General features: G+C 47.3%; 1 protein-coding gene across 1 annotated transcript in view; it reads left to right on the top strand.

Moving 5' to 3' along the window:
- Positions 1-14,224: 14,224 nt before the first annotated feature.
- LOC149450126 (uncharacterized) overlaps positions 14,225-24,800 on the top strand; it is a 100,097-nt gene continuing 89,521 nt past the window's right edge. Inside the window, exon 1 of the mRNA XM_089692357.1 lies at positions 14,225-14,329. Within this exon, the coding sequence (XP_089548483.1) occupies positions 14,267-14,329 (63 nt within the window). The 5' untranslated portion in view covers positions 14,225-14,266. The remainder of the gene's footprint in view (positions 14,330-24,800) is intronic.

The following is a 24,800-nucleotide window of genomic DNA, read 5'->3' as shown; positions in this document are numbered from 1 at the left end:
GGGGGATAGGTAGGAACAGACAGGAGGCAAAACCCGATGCTGGATCAATGTGAAGGAAAGCATGACAAGTATGGGTGGAGGAATGGATTTAGTGTTCATGACCCACCTGTGCTGATCTCTGTAGGAGTGTCCTCCTCTATAAATGTCCCCGTTATTCCATCCTCCTCCATAGACTGCTGATCATCCCTCACATACGCCTCTTCTTCTTCTTTAACCTCAACTTTGATGTCTATCAGATCTTCACTCTGAACCAAGAAAATGAGAGAAAATATCATCTGTAAATATAAGGTCACATAAAAGAACTCCACACATTGTCTCCATGAATCCATGTTCTAGATGCTCCATCCCACCAACCTTGTAATAGTGAGGGATGGTGTGACCTTCCTGTGTGGAATCCCGGGAATACAGAGGACGGGGACATCTCTCTGGTGGGTTCCTGGTATTAGGTGGCTCCATCATATCCTTGTGTCCTTCTGAAAACTCCTCCATCACTCCATACTCCTCATCCTCCTCTTTATACTCTTCTTTAACATCAATATTATCATCCCCGAGGATTCCACTCTGAAAGATATAATAAAACATTCATTGTAACAAACATGCTGTGTATAAATCACAACTACCAATAATTGTCATCATCTACCTGATGATGGTGAGGGATGGTGTGACCTTCCTGTGTGGAATCCCGGGAATACAGAGGACGGGGACATCTCTCTGGTGGGTTCCTGTAGCTGGATGACTCCACCATGGTGTCCTGGTACAGATCTTTGTGTTCTCTTAGAAGCTCTGACTCCTCAATCCCCCCATCCTCATCCTCCTCCTCTTTATCCTCAACTTTAGGATCTCTCAGGTTTCCACTCTGAATATATAATAAAAATGCCATCAATGGTAACAATGCAGATAATGTACAGATCCTAATGATACTATCAGTGATTGTTCCTCATCTACCTGATGATGGTGAGGGATGGCGAGACCTTCCTGTGTGGAATCCCGGGAATACAGAGGACGGGGACATCTCTCTGGTGGGTTCCCATGACTGGATCCATCTGTAGGAAACACACACACTGACTGAATCCATTGTTTCTATGTGTTTATCAGATGATGGGGGATCTAGGTGGATCCTCCGTACTGCTCTCTCCTTTACAATAAAGTCTCCTCTTACCCGGTGATGTGAGGGGCGGCTGATTGTCCATCATGACGTCCTTGTAGAGATCCTTGTGTCCTTCTAAATACTCCCACTCCTCCATGGAGAAATAGACAGTGACACCCTGACACCTTATAGGAACCTGACACACACAATGATACAGTCACCATCCAGACACATCCCTTGTCTGTTACTGGAGAATGTCCCAGAATTCCCGGCACCGCTCACCTCTCCTGTCAGCAGCTCAGTGATCTCTCTGGTGACTTCTAGAATCTTCTTCTTCTTTCTCTCTTCTATCAGGGAGGGAGGTGGAGGCAATGTGATGTCATATGATCTCCAGACTTCACAGGAGGAAAACTCTACATCTGAACACAAATAGTCACATCAAATGATATTCCCAGAATCCTCCTCACCTCTCCATTCAGGTCTCCATTTTATTAAAGCCCCACTTCAGGCTGAGGTATAATTCCCCCCCACAGGACCCCCACACTACGCAGGGTATAGGCTTGTTGCAGCATTCTGATGTCATTACATACAACGCAGGACCAACAGTCCCACTTTACATGTGAGGATACCAAGGGGCCCCACATCCTAAGAGCATCAGAGAAATGTCAGATGGAGGGACATTGGGGGGGAGGAGCTGTGAGGTCAGTGTGATGTCATAGGATTCTCTGACTCTGGATGGAGGGACATTGGGGGGGAGGAGCTGTGAGGTCAGTGTGATGTCATAGGATTCTCTGACTCTGGATGGAGGGACATTGGGAGGAGGAGCTGTGAGGTCAGTGTGATGTCATAGGACATATAGACTCTGGATGGAGGGACATTTGGATGGGGAGATTTGAGGGGCCCTCTAGATGTGCCTCCCATGTAAATCAAATCATTGTTCCTGGGTGCGTCCTACCTCTCCTAAACTGAAGAGTGACCTTTGACCTTTACCATCCAGAAATCTGTCCGGAATCTGTGGAAGTAAGCTGTCATGTGATCAGGTGACGTGCGGAGGAACGGAGTGTAAATAGCAGACAATTGTCTCCAGAGCCCCTAATGGTGGGGATGGATTTGGCGGCGTGCTGGTGCCAAGTTTCCTCCCCCCAGGGTCACTGCAGGTGTGGAGAAAAGCTGTGTAAGAGGATATGGAGGAGAGATGAGGAGGAGATCCAGGAATCAGGAGAAAGGTCAGGGCAAGCAACAGACGAGCGCATCCAAGAGACCAAGCCGGGGTCACTACACAGAAAATCAATCCAAGGAAACAACAGGCAGGACGAGGAATAGCAAGAAGGAGCTGAGAGACAAATGAGAATATTGCTCAGCCAATGGGAGATGATCTCAGCATGACTTCCATCATGAAGGAGATGAGGGGGAGGGGAGGAAGTCACTGAAGGTGACCATAGATCCATGGAAATTCAGCTGGTTCAGCAGGGATCGCTCACATTTCCATCCATGTGTGGCCACTGCCGGATAAAAGCCACTCCCCCAGCGGCTGCAGCCAATAGCTTCAGTGCTGATCCGTGTATTCTGAGAGCGGAGGAGTCCCCCCATTGTCAGAATACAAGAGTGCAGCGGGTAGGATTCCCCATCCAACTCCAATGTGTGGATGGGGGAATCACTTCAGTTTTTATGGTCATCCCGCTGGCTGAACGATAAAACTGAACCATGTAGGCCAGCTTTGGGAGCAAATATATTATCATCAACTCCTCCCCCTGAAGGGGCTCATCTACGTATTACCTCCTCTGCTGCCAGATCCAGGAATGTCGACTCTCTACTTCCTCATTCATAGAACTTCCTGTCTGTACCTGACATCACTTCCTGTCTGTCCCTGACATCACTTCCTGTCTGTAGTTCATACAGACTTCCTGTCTGGGTAGAAGTGAGATCCCCACCTTGTGGAGCTCAGAGGAACTGCAGCCCCGAGAAGCGTCTGGTAGTGTGACCCCGGCTTTGTGCTGGGTGTGTATGGACTGTAGATCCTTATAGAGGGGTCACCTCCACTCCCACCAAGGGGGACAGAAATATATGACTGCTCGGGGGGAGGGATTTTGGCCCCTCTGATTTTGCAGTAAATGTGATTGCATTAGTCCCGTTGATTTTCGTATTTCCATGTAATAAAAGGTGTCACAAGATGTCGGGTTCCCCTTTTTCTCCTCCCTGAGTGTGTATTTAGAGGCGGAGCTCCTGCTGGAATGGCGGTTGGAGGCGGAGTCTAGGAGGGAGACTGACAGAACCCGCAGCAGACTTGCAGGAGTGAGCGAGGAGGATCCGGTTCCTTTACCATCGGAGATGAGGAGAGTGTGAAGGATGTTTCTGACTCTGGGAGCTGAAAAGCTGGGAGTCCTATTGGTGTGGTGAGGGGGAAGCACTACTAGGGGGCGCCCTCACCATCCCGTGTACAAGAGGTGGAAGAAGGCGGGGCTACACTACAGCTGACACAGTTTGGAGGGCGGAGCACTTTCACACCTTATCAACTTTTCACTGATTGGTGGATTTTTGTAGTAAAATAAGTGGATTGAAGTAGATGCAAAGTGGAAGCGGTGGACTTGCAGAGAACACTATACTGAGCACACAATATTGTCCGTCTCCATGGATTTGCACAGGATTTGAGATGATTTCCTATAGCAGCAAATCTGATGAGATGAATGAATGTAGCGCCCCCTCCTGGTCAGGTCTAGGATGTGTAGTCAGGTAAAGCATAGCTGTGTTTCTCTGCTCACCAGAGAGGCTGTCAGGTAAATTCAGTCGGTATTCTGAGTTACAGAGAGCTGTGATTGATTAGTCAGGTCTGCTCATGCTGCTCTGGTTCTGTTGGAGTTTGTCTGAGTTCTTCCCGCCTTCAGGAAGCTATGAGAGTCTTCCAGAACATGGGAATTGGCTAGACAAATGACCAGCATGAATATGGATACAGTCCTGGCCAATTGCAGGGGAGGGTGGCCCCATTGCATGCTGGGAGTGGTATTTATATTCTGAGAGCACATGGGTTCAGTGTCTTTCCTCGGAGAGGATTGCACCAGCCAGGCTGGAGGCAGGCTGCCTCGCCTGGCACTTGCTGTTATGTGACCTCGGGTGGGTGACCTGAGGGCCTGAAGTTAGAGAGTGACCCTGATTCTACAGTAAGCTGACTGAGGGGAGCTGTCTGCCAAAGCTCTGTCTGGTATCACTGGAGAGAGTGGCTTGGAAGATTGGAAGGAGGCAACCATTCTGTCCTTGGACCTGTGAGTGCAAACTCTGAGAGATCTGGGGGGCTCTGTGTGCTTGTTACCCCTCTGGTGCTTGATAGTCAGCCTGGGTCTGAGAAAGGGAGCCCTGCCTAGTGTTCTGCAGAGCTTGTCCAAGTATTGCTACTGCTAATGGGACTTCGCTCTCCTACAACTACTTGCTGCTATTTGTTACTGAGAAGTCTGCTATCTACTGTCAGCCGAGACTTCACAAGTGTTCTACTAAGAGATCAGCTAGATGTCCTCAGTGTGAAGAGTTCTGATTCTGGAGGATCCGACTACATTCCCCATCCCTATCCCCAGTTCTACAATAAACTCCAAACACAAAACATCCCCTAGACTGGTCATTGGAGACAACGAGCAGAAGTGTGTGTGTTTGCCTTGCTGTGGGGCAAAGCAAAGGGAAACCAGGGGCAACATTCAGCTCCTTCTGAGGTAGTGCTACATGAAGTTGGTGTAAAGTGGAAGCAGTAGATCTGCAGGGAACTGCATCTTGAGCACAGAGCACTTTGTTGTATATGGATTTGCACATGGTTCAGTATTCTCAATTTACTGGCAAACAACACAAGATCAATGAAGTAGGTGTAAAGTGGAAGCAGTAGATCCGCAGAAAATAATATTTTGAGTAGGGATGGGCTAACGGTTGGAGACAAACATAAGTTCGACTCGAACATTAGCCGTTTGAGTGTTCACCATTATGCAGGAAGTTTGCCCGCGTGCCCAAACAATGTAAAACATGCCTTGTGATTGGCCAAAACATTGCACCTGACCACAGGTCAGGTGCAACGCTTTGGCCAATAACAGCTGAGTTCTCAGGAAGAGCCATGATTGGCCAAAGTGCTGGCTGTATTATTGAACCACAACATGCAGAAGAGGTGGTGGAGTGGATAAGTCAGTCATCCTCATCCTCTGTCATCCAGGCTCACACTATTTTGCCTTCCACCACAGCTGCCAAAGTGTCCTGTTCCTCCGGCTCCTTGTCCACCACAGCTGCTCCTTCCGTAGCCCCACCATCATGCATGGAGGAGTCACCAGAATGATTGGATCATAGTGTCAGTCCCATGCTGCTGGAGGATGTGCAGCAATCTGAATGCTGTGATGTTGGTTCCCAGGATGAGGAAAGGAGTGACGTGAGCCTAGAGAGAGGGGGCGCCAGTGAGGGAAAAGAAATTGTCAGTCCTGTTCCCCCAGCCACAGCACACTGCCAAGTTGGCTCCATTGATGAGGAGGATGGGGATGATGAGGTCACTGACCATACTTGGGTGCCTGAGAGAACAGAGGAGGACAGTGAGGAGGAGGCAGAACTCCAACAAGGCAGGATGTCCTCCAGGGACAGGCATAAGGGCAGCCAACCAATGGCATCACACGACAGAGCTCCACAGGTGGGGGGCGCTGCTGACTCCAGGCAGACTTCCACAAGTTCTCTGGTTTGGGCTTTCTTCAACACATGTGCAGCATTGCTGTTTGCAGTCTTTGACTGAAGCAGACCAAGCGTGGGCAACACACCAGCCACTTGGGCACCACATGATTGACAAGACGTATGATGAGCTGCCATGCAGCCCGCTGGTAACAGCACCTGAAAGACCCAGAAAAAGTGCAGACTTCTCCTTGCTCCTCATCTGGGATCTCTACTGTCAGGTCTTCTCAACAGCCTCCACTGAGAGGAGTGATGGTACAGCAGTGGGTGGCCCATCTGACAGCAGGACACCACCTGTTGATTTCAGCAGGAACATTTCACTACCCCATTTGCTGAACCGTGAAAAAATAGACTGTCCCACCCATCCACATTCTATCCTGGCCAAATTGCTGCGTTACAACTGCTGCCTTTCCATCTGGTGGACTCTTCCCCCTTCCGGGAATTTGCAGAATGTGCTGTATCACAGTGACAGGTTCCGAAAAGACAATTTGTTTCATGCAAGGCCATTCCAGCTCTGTACCATCATGTGGAAGGTCATGTTTTGGCCTTGTTGGACAAGGCGGTCAGCAGCAAGGTCCACATTACTGACACGTGGTCCAGCAGGCACAGTCAGGGATGTTACATATCCGTCACGGCACACTGGGTGACTCTGCTAGCAGCTGGGAAGGATGCAGGACAGGGTTCAGTTCTGGAGCTTGTTCCACCACCATGCCTCCAAAAACCTGGTGGTGATTCTGCCACATCTGTCTGCTCCACCCCCTCCCCTTCCTCTTCCTCTATGGCCTCTTCTGCTGAATTGTCCTCTGAAGCAGCAGTGCTCCATAACAGGGGCGGACGACAACTCATGGGGCCCCCAGGCAATAGGGGATCATGGGGCTCCTGTGTCCTTGCCCAAACTCAAAAAAGCCTATTAAAAAGGTACCAGGGGCATCTCATGGGGCCCCCTACTGACCCTGGGCCCTCGGGCAGTGCCCAAGTTTCCAAATGGTCAGTCTGTCCCTGCTCCGTAAGCATTCAAGGGGCTATGCGAGCAGACAGGCTAAAAGATGCCATGTGGTGCTTCAGCTGGTCTGTCTAAGGGACAGGAGCCACATCAGGTCAGAGATTCTGTCAGCTCTGAAGGGGCTCTCCGCCCTCCAACAGGTACACTTGACACATGTTCCATGCTTGGCACACTTCTTGAATTTGGTGGTGCAGCGCTTCTTGAACAGGTACCCAGGCTTTCAAGATCTTCTGAGGCAGGCCAGAAAAGTCTGGCCATTTCTGCTGGTCATACACGGCCTGTGTTCAGTTGGCTGAAATTCAACCTGCCCACCAACCGACTCATTTGTGACATGTCCACTCGGTGGAACTCCACTTTGGTGATGCTGCAGTGGCTGCACACACAGCAGAGGACCATCAATGAGTACCTGTGTGAAAATGGCACAAGGACAGGCTCAGGGGAGCTTGGCTTCTTCTCACCTCACCAGTGGCTGCTGACAATGGATGCATGCACTGTCCTGTCACCATCTGAGGAGGCCACAAGGATGGTGAGCTGTGACACTGCATGCATCAGTGATACTATCCCTGTAGTCATCCTGCTGGAGCACACGCTGCATGGAATCATGGACAGGGCACTTGAGGTAGAACAGCGGGAGGAAGAGGAGGATTTCCTGTCCTCTCAAGGCTCTCTTTATGCAGAAACCATTCCTGTGGGGCTTCAGAACACACAGAAGGAGGAGGAAGTGGAGGAGGAGGAGGACTGCAGCAACATGGAAGTAGGGGATCACATAGAGCAGTATTCAAGGGACACTTTTCAGTCCTCAGAAACCCAGCCAGGAGTAGTACATGGCTGGGAGAAGGTAGTTCCTGGAAATATCATCCTCAGTGACCCAGAGGACTCAGAATCTCCTGCCTCCTCAAACTTACACTGCATGGGCTCCCTGATTCTGCAAAGCCTGTGTAAGGACCTGAGGATATGTGTTATCAAGAAGAGGGATCAATACTGGTTGGCAACCCTTCTTGATCCACGTTACAAGGGTAAAGGTGCAGAGCTCATCCAGTCTTCCCAGAGGGAGCAGAGGATGAAACATCCTGAGGATGCCTTGAAATTGTGTAACACCTTTCCAGACACTGGGAGGTCACCATTTCCTGGACAACGTGTTTCTGAGGCTTCATTCTGTCAAAGGAAGAGCGGTGGAGAAGGCGGTCAGCTGACCGATTAAACAGTTCTTTAGTCCTCAGCACCCGGGGCTGTTAGGTTTAAGCACCCATCGGCAGGGTCTGCATCATATGGTGCAGGATTATCTAGGGGCAAGAACAGACTTGGAGACCTTTCCAACTGAGCATCCACTGGGTTACTGGGTCTTGAGGATGGATCACTGGCCAGAACTTGTTCAATATGCCATCGAGGTACTGGCCTGTCCTGCATCCAGCGTGCTTTCTGAACGGACATTCAGTGCTGCTGGAGGTTTTATGCATTTACCTGAATGACATCGATTCATTCAGGGTTTTTTTGTGCTTAGCTGTGATTTGGCTACAGCTAATCACATGACACAGCTGGGCTGTGATTGGTGCAGCTTGTGCATGTGATCGCTGTGACCATTCACAGCTAGACACACTTGTATACAATGGATGGCATGAAAGGAAGCCATCCATTGTATAAAACTGTCATGTGACCTACAGTGATTGGTCACAGCAGGTCACATGGCACTGGCAACGGGGCCGGTGCACAGATCTGTCATCGGCCATGTCTGAGGTACATGGCCGGTGACAGATCGCACCACAGCCCTGCGGGGTGCACGCTCCAGAAAGGACACCATATGGCACCACCTGGAGGGGCGAGCTGTTCGTCCAACCGCCATCTGGCTATAGACTGGGCAGCAACTGGTTAAACTGGAGGGGGTGATCTCAGTGGAAAGAGTGTCTTCAGTGGGGAGAGGTGACAACACTAGGGGAGAGGTGTGTCCTCAGAAGGAGAAGAGTGTCCCCAGCACAGGAAAGGAGGGGGAGGAGTGTCTTCAGTGGAGAGGGTGTCTGTAGTGGGGGAGGGTGTCCTCTGTGTGGGGGGGGGGTGTCTTTAGTGGGGGAGGGTGTCCTCTGTGGGGGGAAGAGGGTGTTCTTAGTGGAGGAGGGGGAAGGGTTTTTTGGGTAAATGACACCAGATCAAAGTCCTCCTGAGAAGTTCCTAAAGACAGCTGTCTTGTCTATGTAAAAAGATAACTTTATCTGAATATTAGAAGCACAGCGTATTCCAAGGGGGCTATGAGGTAAACTGGCCCCAACTTTGTTTGTGGACAGGGAGGAGTCCACTGGTCAGTATGTGTTCAGGGAGGAGTCCAGTGGTCTGTTTGCGGACAGGGGGGGAGTCCAGTGGTCTGTTTGCGGACAGGGAGGAGTCCAGTGGTCTGTTTGTGGACAGGGAGGAGTCCAGTGGTCTGTTTGCGGACAGGGAGGAGTCCAGTGGACTGCGGACAGGGAGGAGTCCAGTGGTCTGTTTACGGACAGGGAGGAGTCCAGTGGTCTGTTTACGGACAGGGAGGAGTCCAGTGGTCTGTTTACGGACAGGGAGGAGTACAGTTGTCTGGTTGCGGACAGGGAGGAGTCCAGTGGTCTGTTTGCGGACTGGGAGGAGTCCAATGGTCTGTTTGTGGACTGGGAGGAGTCCAATGGTCTGTATGCAGCTACGGAGGAGTCCAGTGGTCTGTTTGTGGACAGGGAGGAGTCTAATGGTCTGTTTACGGACAGGGAGGAGTCCAGTGGTCTGTTTGTGGACAGGGAGGAGTCCAGTGGTCTGTTTGTGGACAGGGAGGAGTCCAGTGGTCTGCGGACAGGGAGGAGTCCAGTGGTCTGTTTACGGACAGGGAGGAGTCCAGTGGTCTGTTTACGGACAGGGAGGAGTCCAGTGGTCTGTTTACGGACAGGGAGGAGTCCAGTGGTCTGTTTACGGACAGGGAGGAGTCCAGTGGTCTGTTTACGGACAGGGAGGAGTCCAGTGGTCTGTTTACGGACAGGGAGGAGTCCAGTGGTCTGTTTACGGACAGGGAGGAGTCCAGTGGTCTGTTTGCGGACTGGGAGGAGTCCAATGGTCTGTTTGTGGACTGGGAGGAGTCCAATGGTCTGTATGCAGCTACGGAGGAGTCCAGTGGTCTGTTTGTGGACAGGGAGGAGTCTAATGGTCTGTTTACGGACAGGGAGGAGTCCAGTGGTCTGTTTGCGGACAGGGAGGAGTCCAGTGGTCTGCGGACAGGGAGGAGTCCAGTGGTTTGTTTGTGGACAGGGAGGAGTCTAATGGTCTGTTTGTAGACAGGGAGGAGTCCAGTGGTCTGTTTACACAAGTCCTAAACAAAAGCTCCATTGTTCTCTGAGTTTCATTTCTCCAGAAGGAAGAAGCTGGTCTGGCTGTACAGATCACACAGGTGGAGTCTACACTGCAGTCTGCATTGTCAGCCGAGCAGCTGAAGGAGTCCAACATCTAACCGTCTACTAATCAGGCGTACTCTTGGAGCACCACCTACACAAGACTCACCTCGTCCATCTAGACTGCTCACTAGAGCTTCTTCTACAGCCTCTGACCCATCACTTCCCTCCTCTGCTGGAGGCACTTTATTAGGATCTATAGAGGGACAACACCGACCTCGTATTGTCCATCAGAATCAAGGAAACAGCAGAGATCCAGCCACAGGGGAGGAAACATCAACGCTGCAACAAGGGATCTCCCACTCATCCAACCATCCCAACAGATGATTCATCATCAACAGAAATAGACGGAATTGTCACCTTCTCCTCAGCTGGACTGACATCGGGTAAGATGGACCTTCTGGGGAAAGGTTTGGGCTTTAGCCCTAAAGGTATCATGAAGAAGTTGTTGTTGGCACAGGACTTGTATAGATGTCTCAGGAATATTAGATTGAAGGGACATTATTCTTGGAGAGGCGACATTGAGGGATCATCTGTAGTCACACCACTACTGAGACATAGAGAGGGAAATGGGCGCTAATAGGATGCAGGAGATCTGCTGAGACATAGAGAGGGAAATGGGTGCTAATAGGATGCAGGAGATCTGCTGAGACATAGAAATGGAAATGGGAGCTAATAGGCTGCAGCAGATCTGCTGAGACATAGAGAGGGAAATGGGAGCTAATAGGCTGCAGGAGATCCGCTGAGACATAGAGAGGGAAATGGGCGCTAATAGGCTGCAGGAGATCTGCTGAGACATAGAGAGGGAAATGGGAGCTAATAGGCTGCAGGAGATCCGCTGAGACGTAGAAAGGGAAATGGGAGCTAATAGGCTGCAGGAGATCCGCTGAGACATAGAGAGGGAAATGGGCGCTAATAGGCTGCAGGAGATCTGCTGAGACATAGAGAGGGAAATGGGAGCTAATAGGCTGCAGGAGATCCGCTGAGACGTAGAAAGGGAAATGGGTGCTAATAGGCTGCAGGAGATCTGCTGAGACATAGAGAGGGAAATGGGTGCTAATAGTCTGCAGGAGATCTGGTGAGACGTAGAGAAGGAAATGGGCACTAATAGGCTGCAGGAGATCCGGTGAGACGTAGAGAAGGAAATGGGCGCTAATAGGCTGCAGGAGATCCGGTGAGACGTAGAGAAGGAAATGGGTGCTAATAGGCTGCAGGAGATCCGCTGAGATGTAGAAAGGGAAATGGGAGCTAATAGGCTGCAGGAGATCCGCTGAGACATAGAGGGAAATGGGCGCTAATAGGATGCAGGAGATCTGCTGAGACATAGAGAGGGAAATGGGCGCTAATAGGCTGCAGGAGATCTGCTGAGACGTAGAGAGGGAAATGGGTGCTAATAGTCTGCAGGAGATCTGCTGAGACAATGAAATGTGTATGAAATGGATGGATGTGCAGACACTCCCAGAAGATGATGTCATTATGAGTGGATTGATATATATTTTTGCATTGTCCCCCCAGAAGGATCAGGTTTGGTGGGATCGCTCTCATTAGACAACCCAACCAATCAGTGACTGCTGCCCCTCTCTGCCAATCCCTTCACTGACTTCCACTAACCCAACATATAAAATTCAAAAATACTAACCACAACGTACAAAGCCATCCACAACACTGCCCCTAGCTACATCACCAATGTGATAAAATATGGGATCGATGGATTCCATACATCTCCATGCCCTACTACTTCCTGATTTGACTCTCCTCCCCTCCCCTTTTTTTTAGTTATTTTTGATCTTTCATGGAAACCACAGGAACGGTTATTTTAATGTTTCTCAGGGCTGCAGTTCCTATGAACTCCACAAGGTGGTGATCTCACTTCTATCCAGAAAGGAAGTTATTATAGAACACAGACAGGAAGTGATGTCAGGCACAGACAGGAAGTGATGTCAGGCACAGACAGGAAGTGATGTCAGGCAAAGACAGGAAGTGATGTCAGGCACAGACAGGAAGTCATCTGGAATAAAGACAGGAAGTTGTATACCATACAAAGTGGACAGGAGACCTTGCTGGAAGTGGCAGCAGAGGAGGTAATAAGATGTTATTTCCTATTTACACCCAGTAAACCCCCATCATGTCCATCCTCTTCCTCCATAGTCACGTCCGTCCTCTTCCTCCAGAGTCACGTCCGTCCTCTTCCTCCAGAGTCACGTCCGTCCTCTTCCTCCAGGGCCACGTCCGTCCTCTTCCTCCATGGCCACGTCCGTCCTCTTCCTCCATGGCCACGTCCGTCCTCTTCCTCCATGACCACGTCCGTCCTCTTCCTCCACGGTCACGTCCGTCCTCTTCCTCCACGGTCACGTCCGTCCTCTTCCTCCACGGTCACGTCCGTCCTCTTCCTCCACGGTCACGTCCGTCCTCTTCCTCCACAGTCACGTCCGTCCTCTTCCTCCATAGTCACGTCCGTCCTCTTCCTCCATAGTCATGTCCGTCCTCTTCCTCCATAGTCACTGTGACGTCTTTTATCTCCAGCAGATGATGATACACACATATATAGTGTGGGAACCCAGATGAACCCCTTCAGGGGCAGAACATTCCCCCACTTCCGGGGCCGGAACATTCTCCTCATTGTGGAGATAAATTCTAGTAATATGGTCCTCTAAACAAACAGCACTGACAATAAATAGACAAGACAAGGACCATCCTGACCATACATGGCCTACAAAGGACAATGATGACACTACACAGGCAGCCAATGGGCAATCATTACACTATGCAGCCAACACAATGATGGAGTGCCGGGGTCAGGAGTATGGAGCATAGAGCCCCTTACATTGCTGCTCAGGAGGAAGAAAACATTCCCCAGCCGGCCATGAAGAATATGTTCCATCATTGGTGTCAGAGGGAGGGAAATACTGAGGGGTCTGAGGGAAGTAGAGGAGCTGAGGGGTCTCTCAGGGGTTACTGAGGATGGGAGACTTTGGGGCCCCGGAGGGGATAGTGAAGTTAAAGGGTTTTAAGGGGGTAGAGTAGCTGAAGGAATCTGGTAGGATAGGGTTGGTGGGGAGCAGGGCTCTGAGGAAAGAGAAGTTTGTCAGGCTCAGGGGGACACTGAGGCAGGGAGGGGGGCTCTTGGTCTCTGGTTCTCCTCTTACCTGCACTTACTTTCCAGACCTCCTTACAGAACTCCTACCAGGAAAGGAAGGCGACCTTCACCTTCTTACCATCTCACTGGTCAAATAATGTATTCCAAGATACCAAATAGAATGCAGAAGGACAATCCTTCACCCTTGGTGGACACTTGTTCTTATTGGAGGACTCTTGGTGCATTTTTGACTAAAAGGTAAGTGTGGGGGGACATTCCAATACCTCCCATGACACAGGCTCTGGCAGTGCCCGGTGCTGGAATTCAGAGCCCCAGGAACCCACCACCACTCTGTACAATGTCCTGGATATTACAGTATACTTGATACTCAGATCCTCCTGCTGTCCTCCTTCTACCCACACTAGGCTGTCATTGGAGGGAACAGAATAGGCTCCTTCCTGACAGCTCTCTACTCCACCAGCACCATCCTCCTTCTACCCAATCCAATCTCTTCTCTTACTGCAGAGAGTGACAGTGACATCACTCCTGTCAGTCAGCAGGCTGCCACAGATTGGAGCCCTGCAGCCGGAGGTCTGCCAATTGTCCTGATTAGCCAGCAACTCCGGCCAAAAGTCAGTAAGTTCCCCTTCCTGGACATCATGATGAGCCGACATTGACCTCACAGCACTGCCTCAGAGCAAACAAGTCATAGGAAGGATCAGATTTATCATTCCTTGTCTGCAGATCTAAAACTCATCAAAACCAGTTCAGAGACCAAACAAACCCAACAGAGAAAAGGGGATTTCTGATTTGACAGGTCAAGAGGGTCCCGGGACCTCCAAAATTTAGCAAATACTAAACAGTCCAGAGTACTGTCTTCGCATGGGGAAGTAGATCTTACATGTCCAGCAACCCTCCTATTCCCCCCTCACATCCACATCCTATTATTGTGTGACCAATACCATCCAAATCATTCTTACTTTCATTTCCCAAAGTTATCCGTCTACAAGGAGACCTGTATAGATCACATGATGGCACCAATGAGGATGGAGGAGGACCGGAGTCACATGACTGAGAAGATACTAAACCTCACCCTGGAGATCATCTACCTGCTGACCGGAGAGGTGAGGAGGATTCTGGGAGGTCACATGACATCACTCTTATCTCTATTAATAAAACACAGACCTGACCAGAGAGGTGAGGAGGATTCTGGGAGTTCACATGACATCACTCTCATCTCTATTAATAAAACACAGACCTGACTGGAGAGGTGAGGAGGATTCTGGGAGGTCACATGACATCACTCATCTCTATTAATAAAACACAGACCTGACCGGAGATGTGGGGAGGATTCTGGGAGGTCACATGACATCCCTCGTATACCTTAATAAAACACAGACCTGACCGGAGAGGTGAGGAGGATTCTGGGAGGTCCCATGACATCACTCTGATCTCTATTAATAAAACACAGACCTGACTGGAGAGGTGAGGAGGATTCTGGGAGATCACATGACATCACTCGTACCTCTTAATAAAACACCGACCTGACTGGAGAGGTGAGGAGGATTCTGGGAGGTCACATGACATCGCTCTTATCTCTATTAATAAAACACAGACCTGACCGGAGAGGTGAGGAGGATTCTGGGAGGTCACATGACATCGCTCTTATCTCTATTAATAAAACACAGACCTGACCGGAGAGGTGAGGAGGATTCTGGGAGGTCACATAACATCACTCTCATCTCTATTAATAAAACGCAGACCTGACCGGAGAGGTGAGGAGGATTCTGGGAGGTCACATGACATCACTCTCATCTCTATTAATAAAACGCAGACCTGACCGGAGAGGTGAGGAGGATTCTGGGAGGTCACATGACATCACTCTCATCTCTATTAATAAAACGCAGACCTGACCGGAGAGGTGAGGAGGATTCTGGGAGGTCACATGACATCACTCTCATCTCTATTAATAAAACGCAGACCTGACCGGAGAGGTGAGGAGGATTCTGGGAGGTCACATGACATCACTCTCATCTCTATTAATAAAACGCAGACCTGACCGGAGAGGTGAGGAGGATTCTGGGAGGTCACATGACATCACTCTCATCTCTATTAATAAAACGCAGACCTGACCGGAGAGGTGAGGAGGATTCTGGGAGGTCACATGACATCACTCTCATCTCTATTAATAAAACGCAGACCTGACCGGAGAGGTGAGGAGGATTCTGGGAGGTCACATGACATCACTCTCATCTCTATTAATAAAACGCAGACCTGACCGGAGAGGTGAGGAGGATTCTGGGAGGTCACATGACATCACTCTCATCTCTATTAATAAAACGCAGACCTGACCGGAGAGGTGAGGAGGATTCTGGGAGGTCACATGACATCACTCTCATCTCTATTAATAAAACACAGACCTGACCGGAGAGGTGAGGAGGATTCTGGGAGGTCACATGACATCACTCCTATCTCTATTAACCTCCCTAGCGGTCTGATTATGTCAGTATTTCTGTGCTGAAAGCGGAACATTTTTTTGCATGGAAATATGTATTTTTTTATTGTCGGCTGTAATTTTTAGGAATAACTCACTGAAATCTGTCTGAACAAGAGTCTAGTAACCATCCCGGGGAGGATAAAACTTGAAACACAAAATCATAAATAATAATTTAATAAATAATCATAAAAAATAATAATATAATAATAAATGTAATTCAATAATATAATCAAACCAAAAACACTGAAATGTGAAATAGAGCGCCAAGTTCGCACATCGCTGAGCTCAGTCACAGAATCGTTTTCAGTGTCTGATGAGGAATTTCCCCCACCAATCATTATCACTCAATTCTGCAAGTGGTTCTGATTTACTATCGCTGTTCTCTAGCCGGTCTAAAACCGCGTCTGACCTAAAGGGACGCTTTTTGGACGCCATGGATGTTTCTCAGTTTCCAGGCAGAAAGAACAGTAAAAATGCAGTCAGGGCGCCGGACAAAGCACTCGGGACAAAATGTATGTGAAATGGTTTGATACAGGAATGTTATACTATGTGATTTTAGTGAATGTCACTTTTTGCCATTTTCAAATTTCTCGTACGTCCCGACGCTCGCAGGGGATGGAACCTAGAAAACAGATGACGGCATCCGCCGGAATACATTGCTTGGGACACTGCAGGAGGGACATCGTGGGAGCGGAGGACAAGGTGGGAGATCGAGGGATCACGGAGCAGCGCCACATGGTATTCCCGAGTGTAGCTCGGGGTTACCGCTTGTGGTCCTGAAACCTTACCCTGAGCTACACTCGGGAATACCATCAGGGAGGTTAATAAAACACAGACCTGACCGGAGAGGTGAGGAGGATTCTGGGAGATCACATGACATCACTCATATCTCTTAATAAAACACAGACCTGACCGGAGAGGTGAGGAGGATTCTGGGAGATCACATGACATCACTCATATCTCTTAATAAAACACAGACCTGACCGGAGAGGTGAGGAGGATTCTGGGAGGTCACATGACATCACTCTCATCTCTATTAATAAAACAAAGACCTGACCGGAGAGGTGAGGAGGATTCTGGGAGGTCACATGACATCACTCTCATCTCTATTAATAAAACAAAGACCTGACCGGAGAGGTGAGGAGAATTCTGGGAGGTCACATGACATCACTCTCATCTCTATTAATAAAACAAAGACCTGACCGGAGAGGTGAGGAGAATTCTGGGAGGTCACATGACATCACTCTCATCTCTATTAATAAAACACAGACCTGACCGGAGAGGTGAGGAGGATTCTGGGAGGTTACATGACATCACTCTCATCTCTATTAATAAAACACAGACCTGACCGGAGAGGTGAGGAGAATTCTGGGAGGTTACATGACATCACTCTCATCTCTATTAATAAAACAAAGACCTGACCGGAGAGGTGAGGAGGATTCTGGGAGGTCACATGACATCACTCATCTCTTAATAAAACACATACCTGACCGGAGAGGTGAGGAGAATTCTGGGAGGTCACATGACATCACTCTTATCTCTATTAATAATACACAGTGTGACGATTGCGATGTCAAATCCCTGCCCCTCTCACCAGACTCATGACCGAAGGACTAGCCAATCTAAAACCGCAATATTACATGCGTAACAATGCCACGGCCAGCTGCACCCTGCACAACGATTTTCCAACTCACTGGACCACAAATTGATGTACCAGCAGCCTGAGCGCAATTGTTACTGGGTCAGGTTAATTACGCAATTAACCCTTCACACTGCCACCACCTCCTTTTTGTACAGAGAAAGAGGAAACTTGACAATATCAGCAATAACACTAGGATGGTTGAAATAATCATCTGTATACCACTGTAACCGCAGGCAGGTTATACAGAGGGTTAAACACACACAGTAGCGCTCTTCAGCAGCAGGAATTCGTAGGTTGCATTAAAGAGCTTTAGAAACAGTTCAACACTTTCAGAAAGTAAGTTTTATTACTAAAAGGTCAAAAGGGTGCAATAAAAATATTTACAAAAAAAAGATGTAACCAATATATATAAATATATAGAGAGCAATAACACAGCAAAGAGACAACAGAAAGAAGTTTAGGTAGAGAAGTACTAGCCAAAAAGCCTTGTGTTAAGCAGCTTCAAGTCTCATGAGACAAAAAGGATTTCTTATCTCTACTGCTAGTTTCGATGTTAAAAGCAGGAGACTCTTCTCTTCTCTCACCCACACTCCAAGCATAACAGCCTTTTTCTAGCAAATCCCAGCAGGGTGTCTCTTTGGAGTAGTAACCAATGGTCTCCTTTTGGGGAGGGGTGTTGGGTGGAGACCTAAGTTACAACCAGAATCTCTCCTAGCTAATATTTTGGCTCATAACTTTTCCTAGGTACATTTGCCGGCCTGGTCACTAGTATATTAATACTCAGCCGCATCTGCGGAATGGTTAGAGATGAAACATGAAATATGCACATGAATGGTTCAAGAGATATACTTTTCTGTTTTTCTCTGTATGTCAGCTAAGGGGTGTCACATACCAGGAGAATGGCCTCAATCTGAGCCTTCCGAATATAGGCTCCATGTTTAGGTAGTTATGTCCTACGTGAAGATATCAACTTATATGAAAAGTGAGTTTTTAAAAGTAAGTCTGTTTTTACAACCCCTTGGAAGGTCTTTTGAAGTTCAGTGAGGGACTCGGTTTATACTTTTACTATGTGCCAGATTGCACAGTTTCTTAGACAGCTAGGCACCCAGCTCGTGAGGTTTTATAGCTCGGAGCTTCCTGCTGTGTTTTGGCCGCCTGTGACCCTTCTCATCACTCAGGCCACATGTCACCCCACAGCGAGGGAGGGGGATGAGAGATCTACAAGATGGAGGGGGTAGCCTGCCTTGAGAGTTAGAAATTGTATAACATAGAAAATTCTTAACAAAATGGGGGGCCGCGTCCATCTCTGTGTGCACAATTGCTACACACAGACCTGACCGGAGGGGTGAGGAGGATTCTGGGATTCTAACATGATATTCTTATTGGTTCCTCATTACAGAGATTTCCTCTTCTGAAGTCAGGTGATCATATGACCATCACAGTGCCTCCATGTGACTCCCTAAACCCTGAGAGACACAACATGCAGAAGATTCTAGAAGTCACCAAGAAGATGATGGAGCTGCTGACAGGAGAGGTGAGCGGTGCCGGGAATTCTGGGACATTCTCCAGTAACAGACAAGGGATGTGTCTGGATGGTGACTGTATCATTGTGTGTGTCAGGTTCCTATAAGGTGTCAGGGTGTCACTGTCTATTTCTCCATGGAGGAGTGGGAGTATTTAGAAGGACACAAGGATCTCTACAAGAACGTCATGATGGACAATCAGCCGCCCCTCACATCACCGGGTAAGAGGAGACTTTATTGTAAAGGAGAGAGCAGTACGGAGGATCCACCTAGATCCCCCATCATCTGATAAACACATAGAAACAATGGATTCAGTCAGTGTGTGTGTTTCCTACAGATGGATCCAGTCATGGGAACCCACCAGAGAGATGTCCCCGTCCTCTGTATTCCCGGGATTCCACACAGGAAGGTCACACCATCCCTCACCATCATCAGGTAGATGAGGAACAATCACTGATAGTATCATTAGGATCTGTACATTATCTGCATTGTTACCATTGATGGCATTTTTATTATATATTCAGAGTGGAGACCTGAGAGAATTTGAGGTGAAAGCAGAAGAAGAAGAGGCGTATGTGAGGGATGATCAGCAGTCTATGGAGGAGGATGGAATAACGGGGACATTTATAGAGGAGGACACTCCTACAGAGATCAGCACAGGTGGGTCATGAACACTAAATCCATTCCTCCACCCATACTGCTCACTGATTGGTCCAGAGTAGGGCGGGGACTGGGTGATATCAGCCTGTAATCCCCTGGTCACTTTCCTGAGCTGTGTTCCCCGTCCTGTATTCCTGGATTTCTCTCGGATAATCTTCCTTCTCTGTGCTGCAGACACAATTTATGTCTCTAGACTGGATTTATGGAGGTTCTGGGGTTCAGCTGGCAGCAAGATGTTCATTTTCACCATAGATGTCTATGGGTCCAGAAACATGTCTGACAGAACAATTCTCCCAGAGGACCTTCTCTGTTATCTGCTGGCTGTGCCGGGTGGAGGGATATGTCTGTAGTGTCTCAGACCCAAGTCACTGAGTGCAGTCTCAGGAGATGGGAGGCAGCGGTGTGGGATCTCTGCAACTTGTCTACAGTAAACATTTAAAGTGGTTGTAAACCCTCCATATACCCAGTGCAGTGACTGGCCTCAGGTGACACACAGAGATAAAAAAAAATCCTCCTACATACGTTGTACCTGTGTATCTGTAGCACTTTCTTCTCTATATTTGTTCAAAGTCTAGAATATTTACAGCTTGTCTGAGAAGTCAGAAAAAAGGGGGCAGAGAGCTGAAGTCACTCTCTTCAGAGCTCAGTGAAATGAGCTCTGAGAAACAATTGATGGGAAGGGACACACTTCCTTCACACAGGAACAGAGCTGAGGCTGTCAATCAGAGGCTGTGTGCTGGAGCTCCCTCCCCTGTCATCTTTTTTTTCTTGGTGTCAGGAAGATTTGTTAGAAGTGATTCATGCTGATCACAGAGGAAGGAGACAGCAGACAGAAATGGCTCTTATTGCTCTGGAGTGAGACAAGTACACACTGTAGAGGGATATGCTTTGTTCATATTCCATGTCTGAGGGTTACAACCACTGTAAGTGATCTCTGATTACTAAACACCAATTGGATGTGATCCTTACACTATTTATTAGTATCGCCCCCTTGTCCTGAATAGAGGTACTATGTGGGTTTAGTTTGTGGCTGGGCTGTACTTGGCTCAGGCTGATTGTATAGTTCTTCACTTGGTTTCTCCCTAAGTTTAGGTTGTCTTGTGATGTCTCACTGTGGCCAGTAGATGTCACTGCTATCACTGGACATAGGATGAGATTTCACCAACCACTTGCCCTCAGGATTTACCCCCTTTAATGACCTCTTTTTGCTACTCAGCGCTGCACTAATTCAACTGATAATTGCGCGGTCATGCAATGCTGCACCCAAATGAAATTTACGTCCTTTTTTCACACAAATAGAGCTTTCTTTCGGTGTAATTTGATCATCTGTGCACTTTTTATTTTTCACACTATATATAAAAAAAGACCAAAAATTTTGAAGAAAAACAATATTTTTTACTTTCAGCTATAAAAAATATATAGTAAACTATAAAGTTTTAGTTATAAATTTAGGCCAAAATGTATTCTGCTCCATGTTTTTGGTAAAAAAATCCCAATAAGTGCATATTGATTGCTTTGTGTGGAAGTTATAGCGTCTACAAACTATGGGATAGATAATGCAATTTACTCCATTTTTTGCTATACAGCGCTGTGCTAGTTTAACAGACAATTGCGCGGTCATGCAATACGGTACATAAATGAAAGTTACATCCTTTTTTTCCCACAAATTGAGCTTTCTTTCGGTGGTATTTAATCGCCTGTGCGTTTTTTTTATTTTTTGCGCTATAAAAAAAGGCTGACAATTTTGAGAAAAAAAAACAATATTTTGGACTTTTTGCTATAAAACATGTCCAGTAAAAAAATTTAAAAATCAAATTTAGTCATAAATTTCTACCAAAATGCATTCTGCGACATGTCTTTGCTACAAAATAATCCCAATACGTGTAAATGAATTGGTTTATGTGAAAGTTATAACGTTTACAAATGGCGGGAAAGATACTGGGATTTTTATTTTTAATTATACTAATAATGGAACTTATTGCGGTGATCAGCGATTTATGACAGTGATCAGCGACTTATGGCGGGACTGCGGCAGACATTTTGACATAGGGGAGAACTGACTTGGGGTCACTGACATCCCCAGTGACACCAATACAGTGATCAGTGCAAAAAAAACCACTGACCCTGTACTAATGGCACTGGGGAGGAAGGGGTTAACATTTTTTAGGTAATGAAAGGGTTAACTGTGTGAGGGGAGTGTTTTACTAGTGGGCGGGGGTGTGTACTGAAGGGAACACACTGATCCCTAGAGATTAAGTCTTCTCTCAGGTTCAGCGTGTTTGGAACTGACAGATAGCAGAGCTGCAATGTAAACACTGCAGCCGTGCTGTCTGTCAGTGATTACTTGTAATCGCTGGCACCCCGCGGGAAATGACCTGCCTGGAGCTGGTGACAGACACCCGCTGCCACGATCGGCAGGTAGGGTAGGGCGGGAACACGCCTCACGCGCGCCCCTTACCTGTTTTGCACAGCGACATTAAAAGACAGCACTGTGCATACAGGTGCCGCCCTGCTGCAGTAACAACACTGTGCTGGGTCGGCAAGCAGTTAAACCACAAATGTCCCATATTATAGCTTACCAATCATTGGGTGTGGAGGCTGCTTTCCTTTTCTTTGGCTTCTTTCCCTGTGTTCACCTGGTGATCTGGCCAGTAACACACCTTCTGTATTAGAGCGCCCCCACTGTGGAGACAGCAGCATGGTCAGTCTGGGGGCAGGAGGGTGTTAGATGTACTAGCAGATTTAAAAACAGTAACTAATTGAAGCCAAACTCCAGCTCACACTTCATAATCAGTTTCATCAAACAGGTTTTTCTTTTTGGGATAAAAGTTTTACATGAATAAATAAAAGCTGATCATTGTAAGCCCCCTGTCAGTGGTAAATGGTCTTTATAAAACAACAGATTTACTGGCTAGATCACCAGATAAATATAGAAGAAAACTAATACTGTATAGTCCTAACTTTTGTATCCTATATAAGTTGGACATTACATAGGTCTTAATTATTTTACACCCATTTCCTCCCAGCTGGACATTTTATATCGGATGATGTGATTGGAGCACAGACTTTTACATGGTGATAATAATGTGATAACATCCTCCAACTTTGGACCCTTAAACAGAAAGTGATAATGAGGGAGGAGTCAATACCCCAATGATGGTGGTCTTCAGGATCAGTCCAGTCTTCACCTTGGCAATGAGTGATAGAGGGGGTGGGGACCCTCGTCCTATAATCCCCTCATCACTGTCCCTCCTATAAAAGACAGTTCTGGTTGTTTCCTCACTCTGTGACTAAGGTCCATGAATAAAGAAATGACCTGGTAGGAGATCAGAGGAGCCATTTCCTAGTTCCCTTGAGGGTGGAATTGTAAGCTCCTCAGAGACCAAGCTGCCTGATGTGGGTGGAGTCCTGGTTTGGGGGAACCAATCAGCTCCTGTCTAGTAATCCTCTTTGTCTTTGTATTTTAGTCCATGGCCGGGAGATGAGGAAAACCTCCGAGGATTGTCTCACTTTGTCTCCAGACTGGAAAGTAGAAGATGAGGACATCACACAGTATAGTCCAGGAGAAAACCCGGCTCCCTCCAATGTCCATCCGGCACCACCCAGTGTAGATGGACCATCGGATTCCTCGTATCCTGAGGAACCTCAGACTGTGCGGGACCGGGCCGGCCTTCCAACAGGGAAGCGATTCTCCTGTACTGAGTGTGGGAAGGGTTTCTGTTCTAAGTACAATCTTAATGTGCATAAAATATGTCACACGGGGGAAAAGCCGTATTCCTGTCCTGAGTGCGGGAAATGTTTTTCAGTGAAGTCCCATCTTTCCAGACATCAGAGATCCCACACGGGGGAGAAGCCATATTTGTGTCCTGAGTGTGGGAAATGTTTTTCAGCGAAGTCCCATCTTTCCAGGCATCAGAGATCCCACACGGGGGAGAAGCCATATTCCTGTTCTGAGTGTAGGAAATGTTTTTCAGATAAGTCCAGTCTGTACACACATCAGAGATCTCACACAGGGGAGAAGCCATATTTCTGTTCTGAGTGTGGGAAATGTTTTTCAAAGAAGCCCAATCTTTATTATCATCAGAAATTGCACACAGGAGAGAAGCCATATTCCTGTCCTGAGTGTGGGAAATGTTTTGTAGTAAAATCAAAACTTGTCAGACATCAGAAGTCTCATGTGGTTGAAAAGCAATTTTCCTGTCTTGATTGCGGGAAATGTTTTTCAGAGAAGTCCAGTCTTTACACACATCAGAAGTCTCACACGGGAGAGAAGCCACTTTCCTGTCCTGAGTGAGGGAAATGTTCCTGTTAGAAGCCTTCCATAACCTAATATCTGCTTATTGACATTACTAACATATGTATGAATGTGTTGGATCTTTTCTCTACATTCTAGTAACATGGTAGTAATTAGTCATGAATTGGTTTGCTAGCTTTCCTCCCCCATCTCTGTGGGTAGGAGCTAAAGTTTCACTAATAGAGATTTGTAAGAATCTACTTGATACATGTTAAGCATACACATTTTATACTGTAATATTTCTTGATTAGGATATTTATATATGATATAACTTTTATATTAAGAATATTTTTAGGAAATATTTTATATATATATATATATATATATATATAGTATATACAGTATGTGTAACACATCCCATCCCCCCTGACTGATGGAATGTCAGTGAAGTTTTGATTAGAGGTCCCAAGGATTCATTTTCAGACTCTCTCCTAGGGGAGGGGAGAAGACTGAAGGTTTGTTCTATACATCTGTCACCAGATATTATTGTGGGACTATAAGAACCAGAGAGGAAAACCAGCCAACTTTTAGGAGAAGGTGGGGGCTGAATTGCTCCTTTATAGAGCAGAACAAAGACTTTTTGGTGGCACACTTTTTAGAAGCTGGGCTAAGGAGCCTACAGATTCACACTACACAAACAATTTTACATACAATTTGTATCTCAAGAACATAACTCTATTTTTTGGACATTATCTAAACATTTTGTATTCCAATATTTTATTTCTAATTGTATGCAATATTATTATTAAACACATTTTTGAGTTTATGCAAGAGTTGGAAGGACTTTCTATTTTGGACTTTTCTCATCAATACAAGTTAACAAAACATCGAGACAATCTGGTATTTTACAGTGGCGAGTCAGACCAGTTTGATTTTTTTCGAATATCGATCGTTTTTTACTTTTTTTATCCTTCACCTTGATGAGAGAGAAGATTGCTGCAAGGTC

This window comes from Staurois parvus, unplaced genomic scaffold (assembly GCF_062004578.1).
Source record: "Staurois parvus isolate SC_StPar_1 unplaced genomic scaffold, SC_StPar_1.0 ptg000582l, whole genome shotgun sequence".
NCBI lineage: Eukaryota > Metazoa > Chordata > Amphibia > Anura > Ranidae > Staurois > Staurois parvus.
The sequence above is the reverse complement of the archived record's forward strand: the minus strand, read 5'-3'. Positions and strand labels throughout refer to the sequence as shown.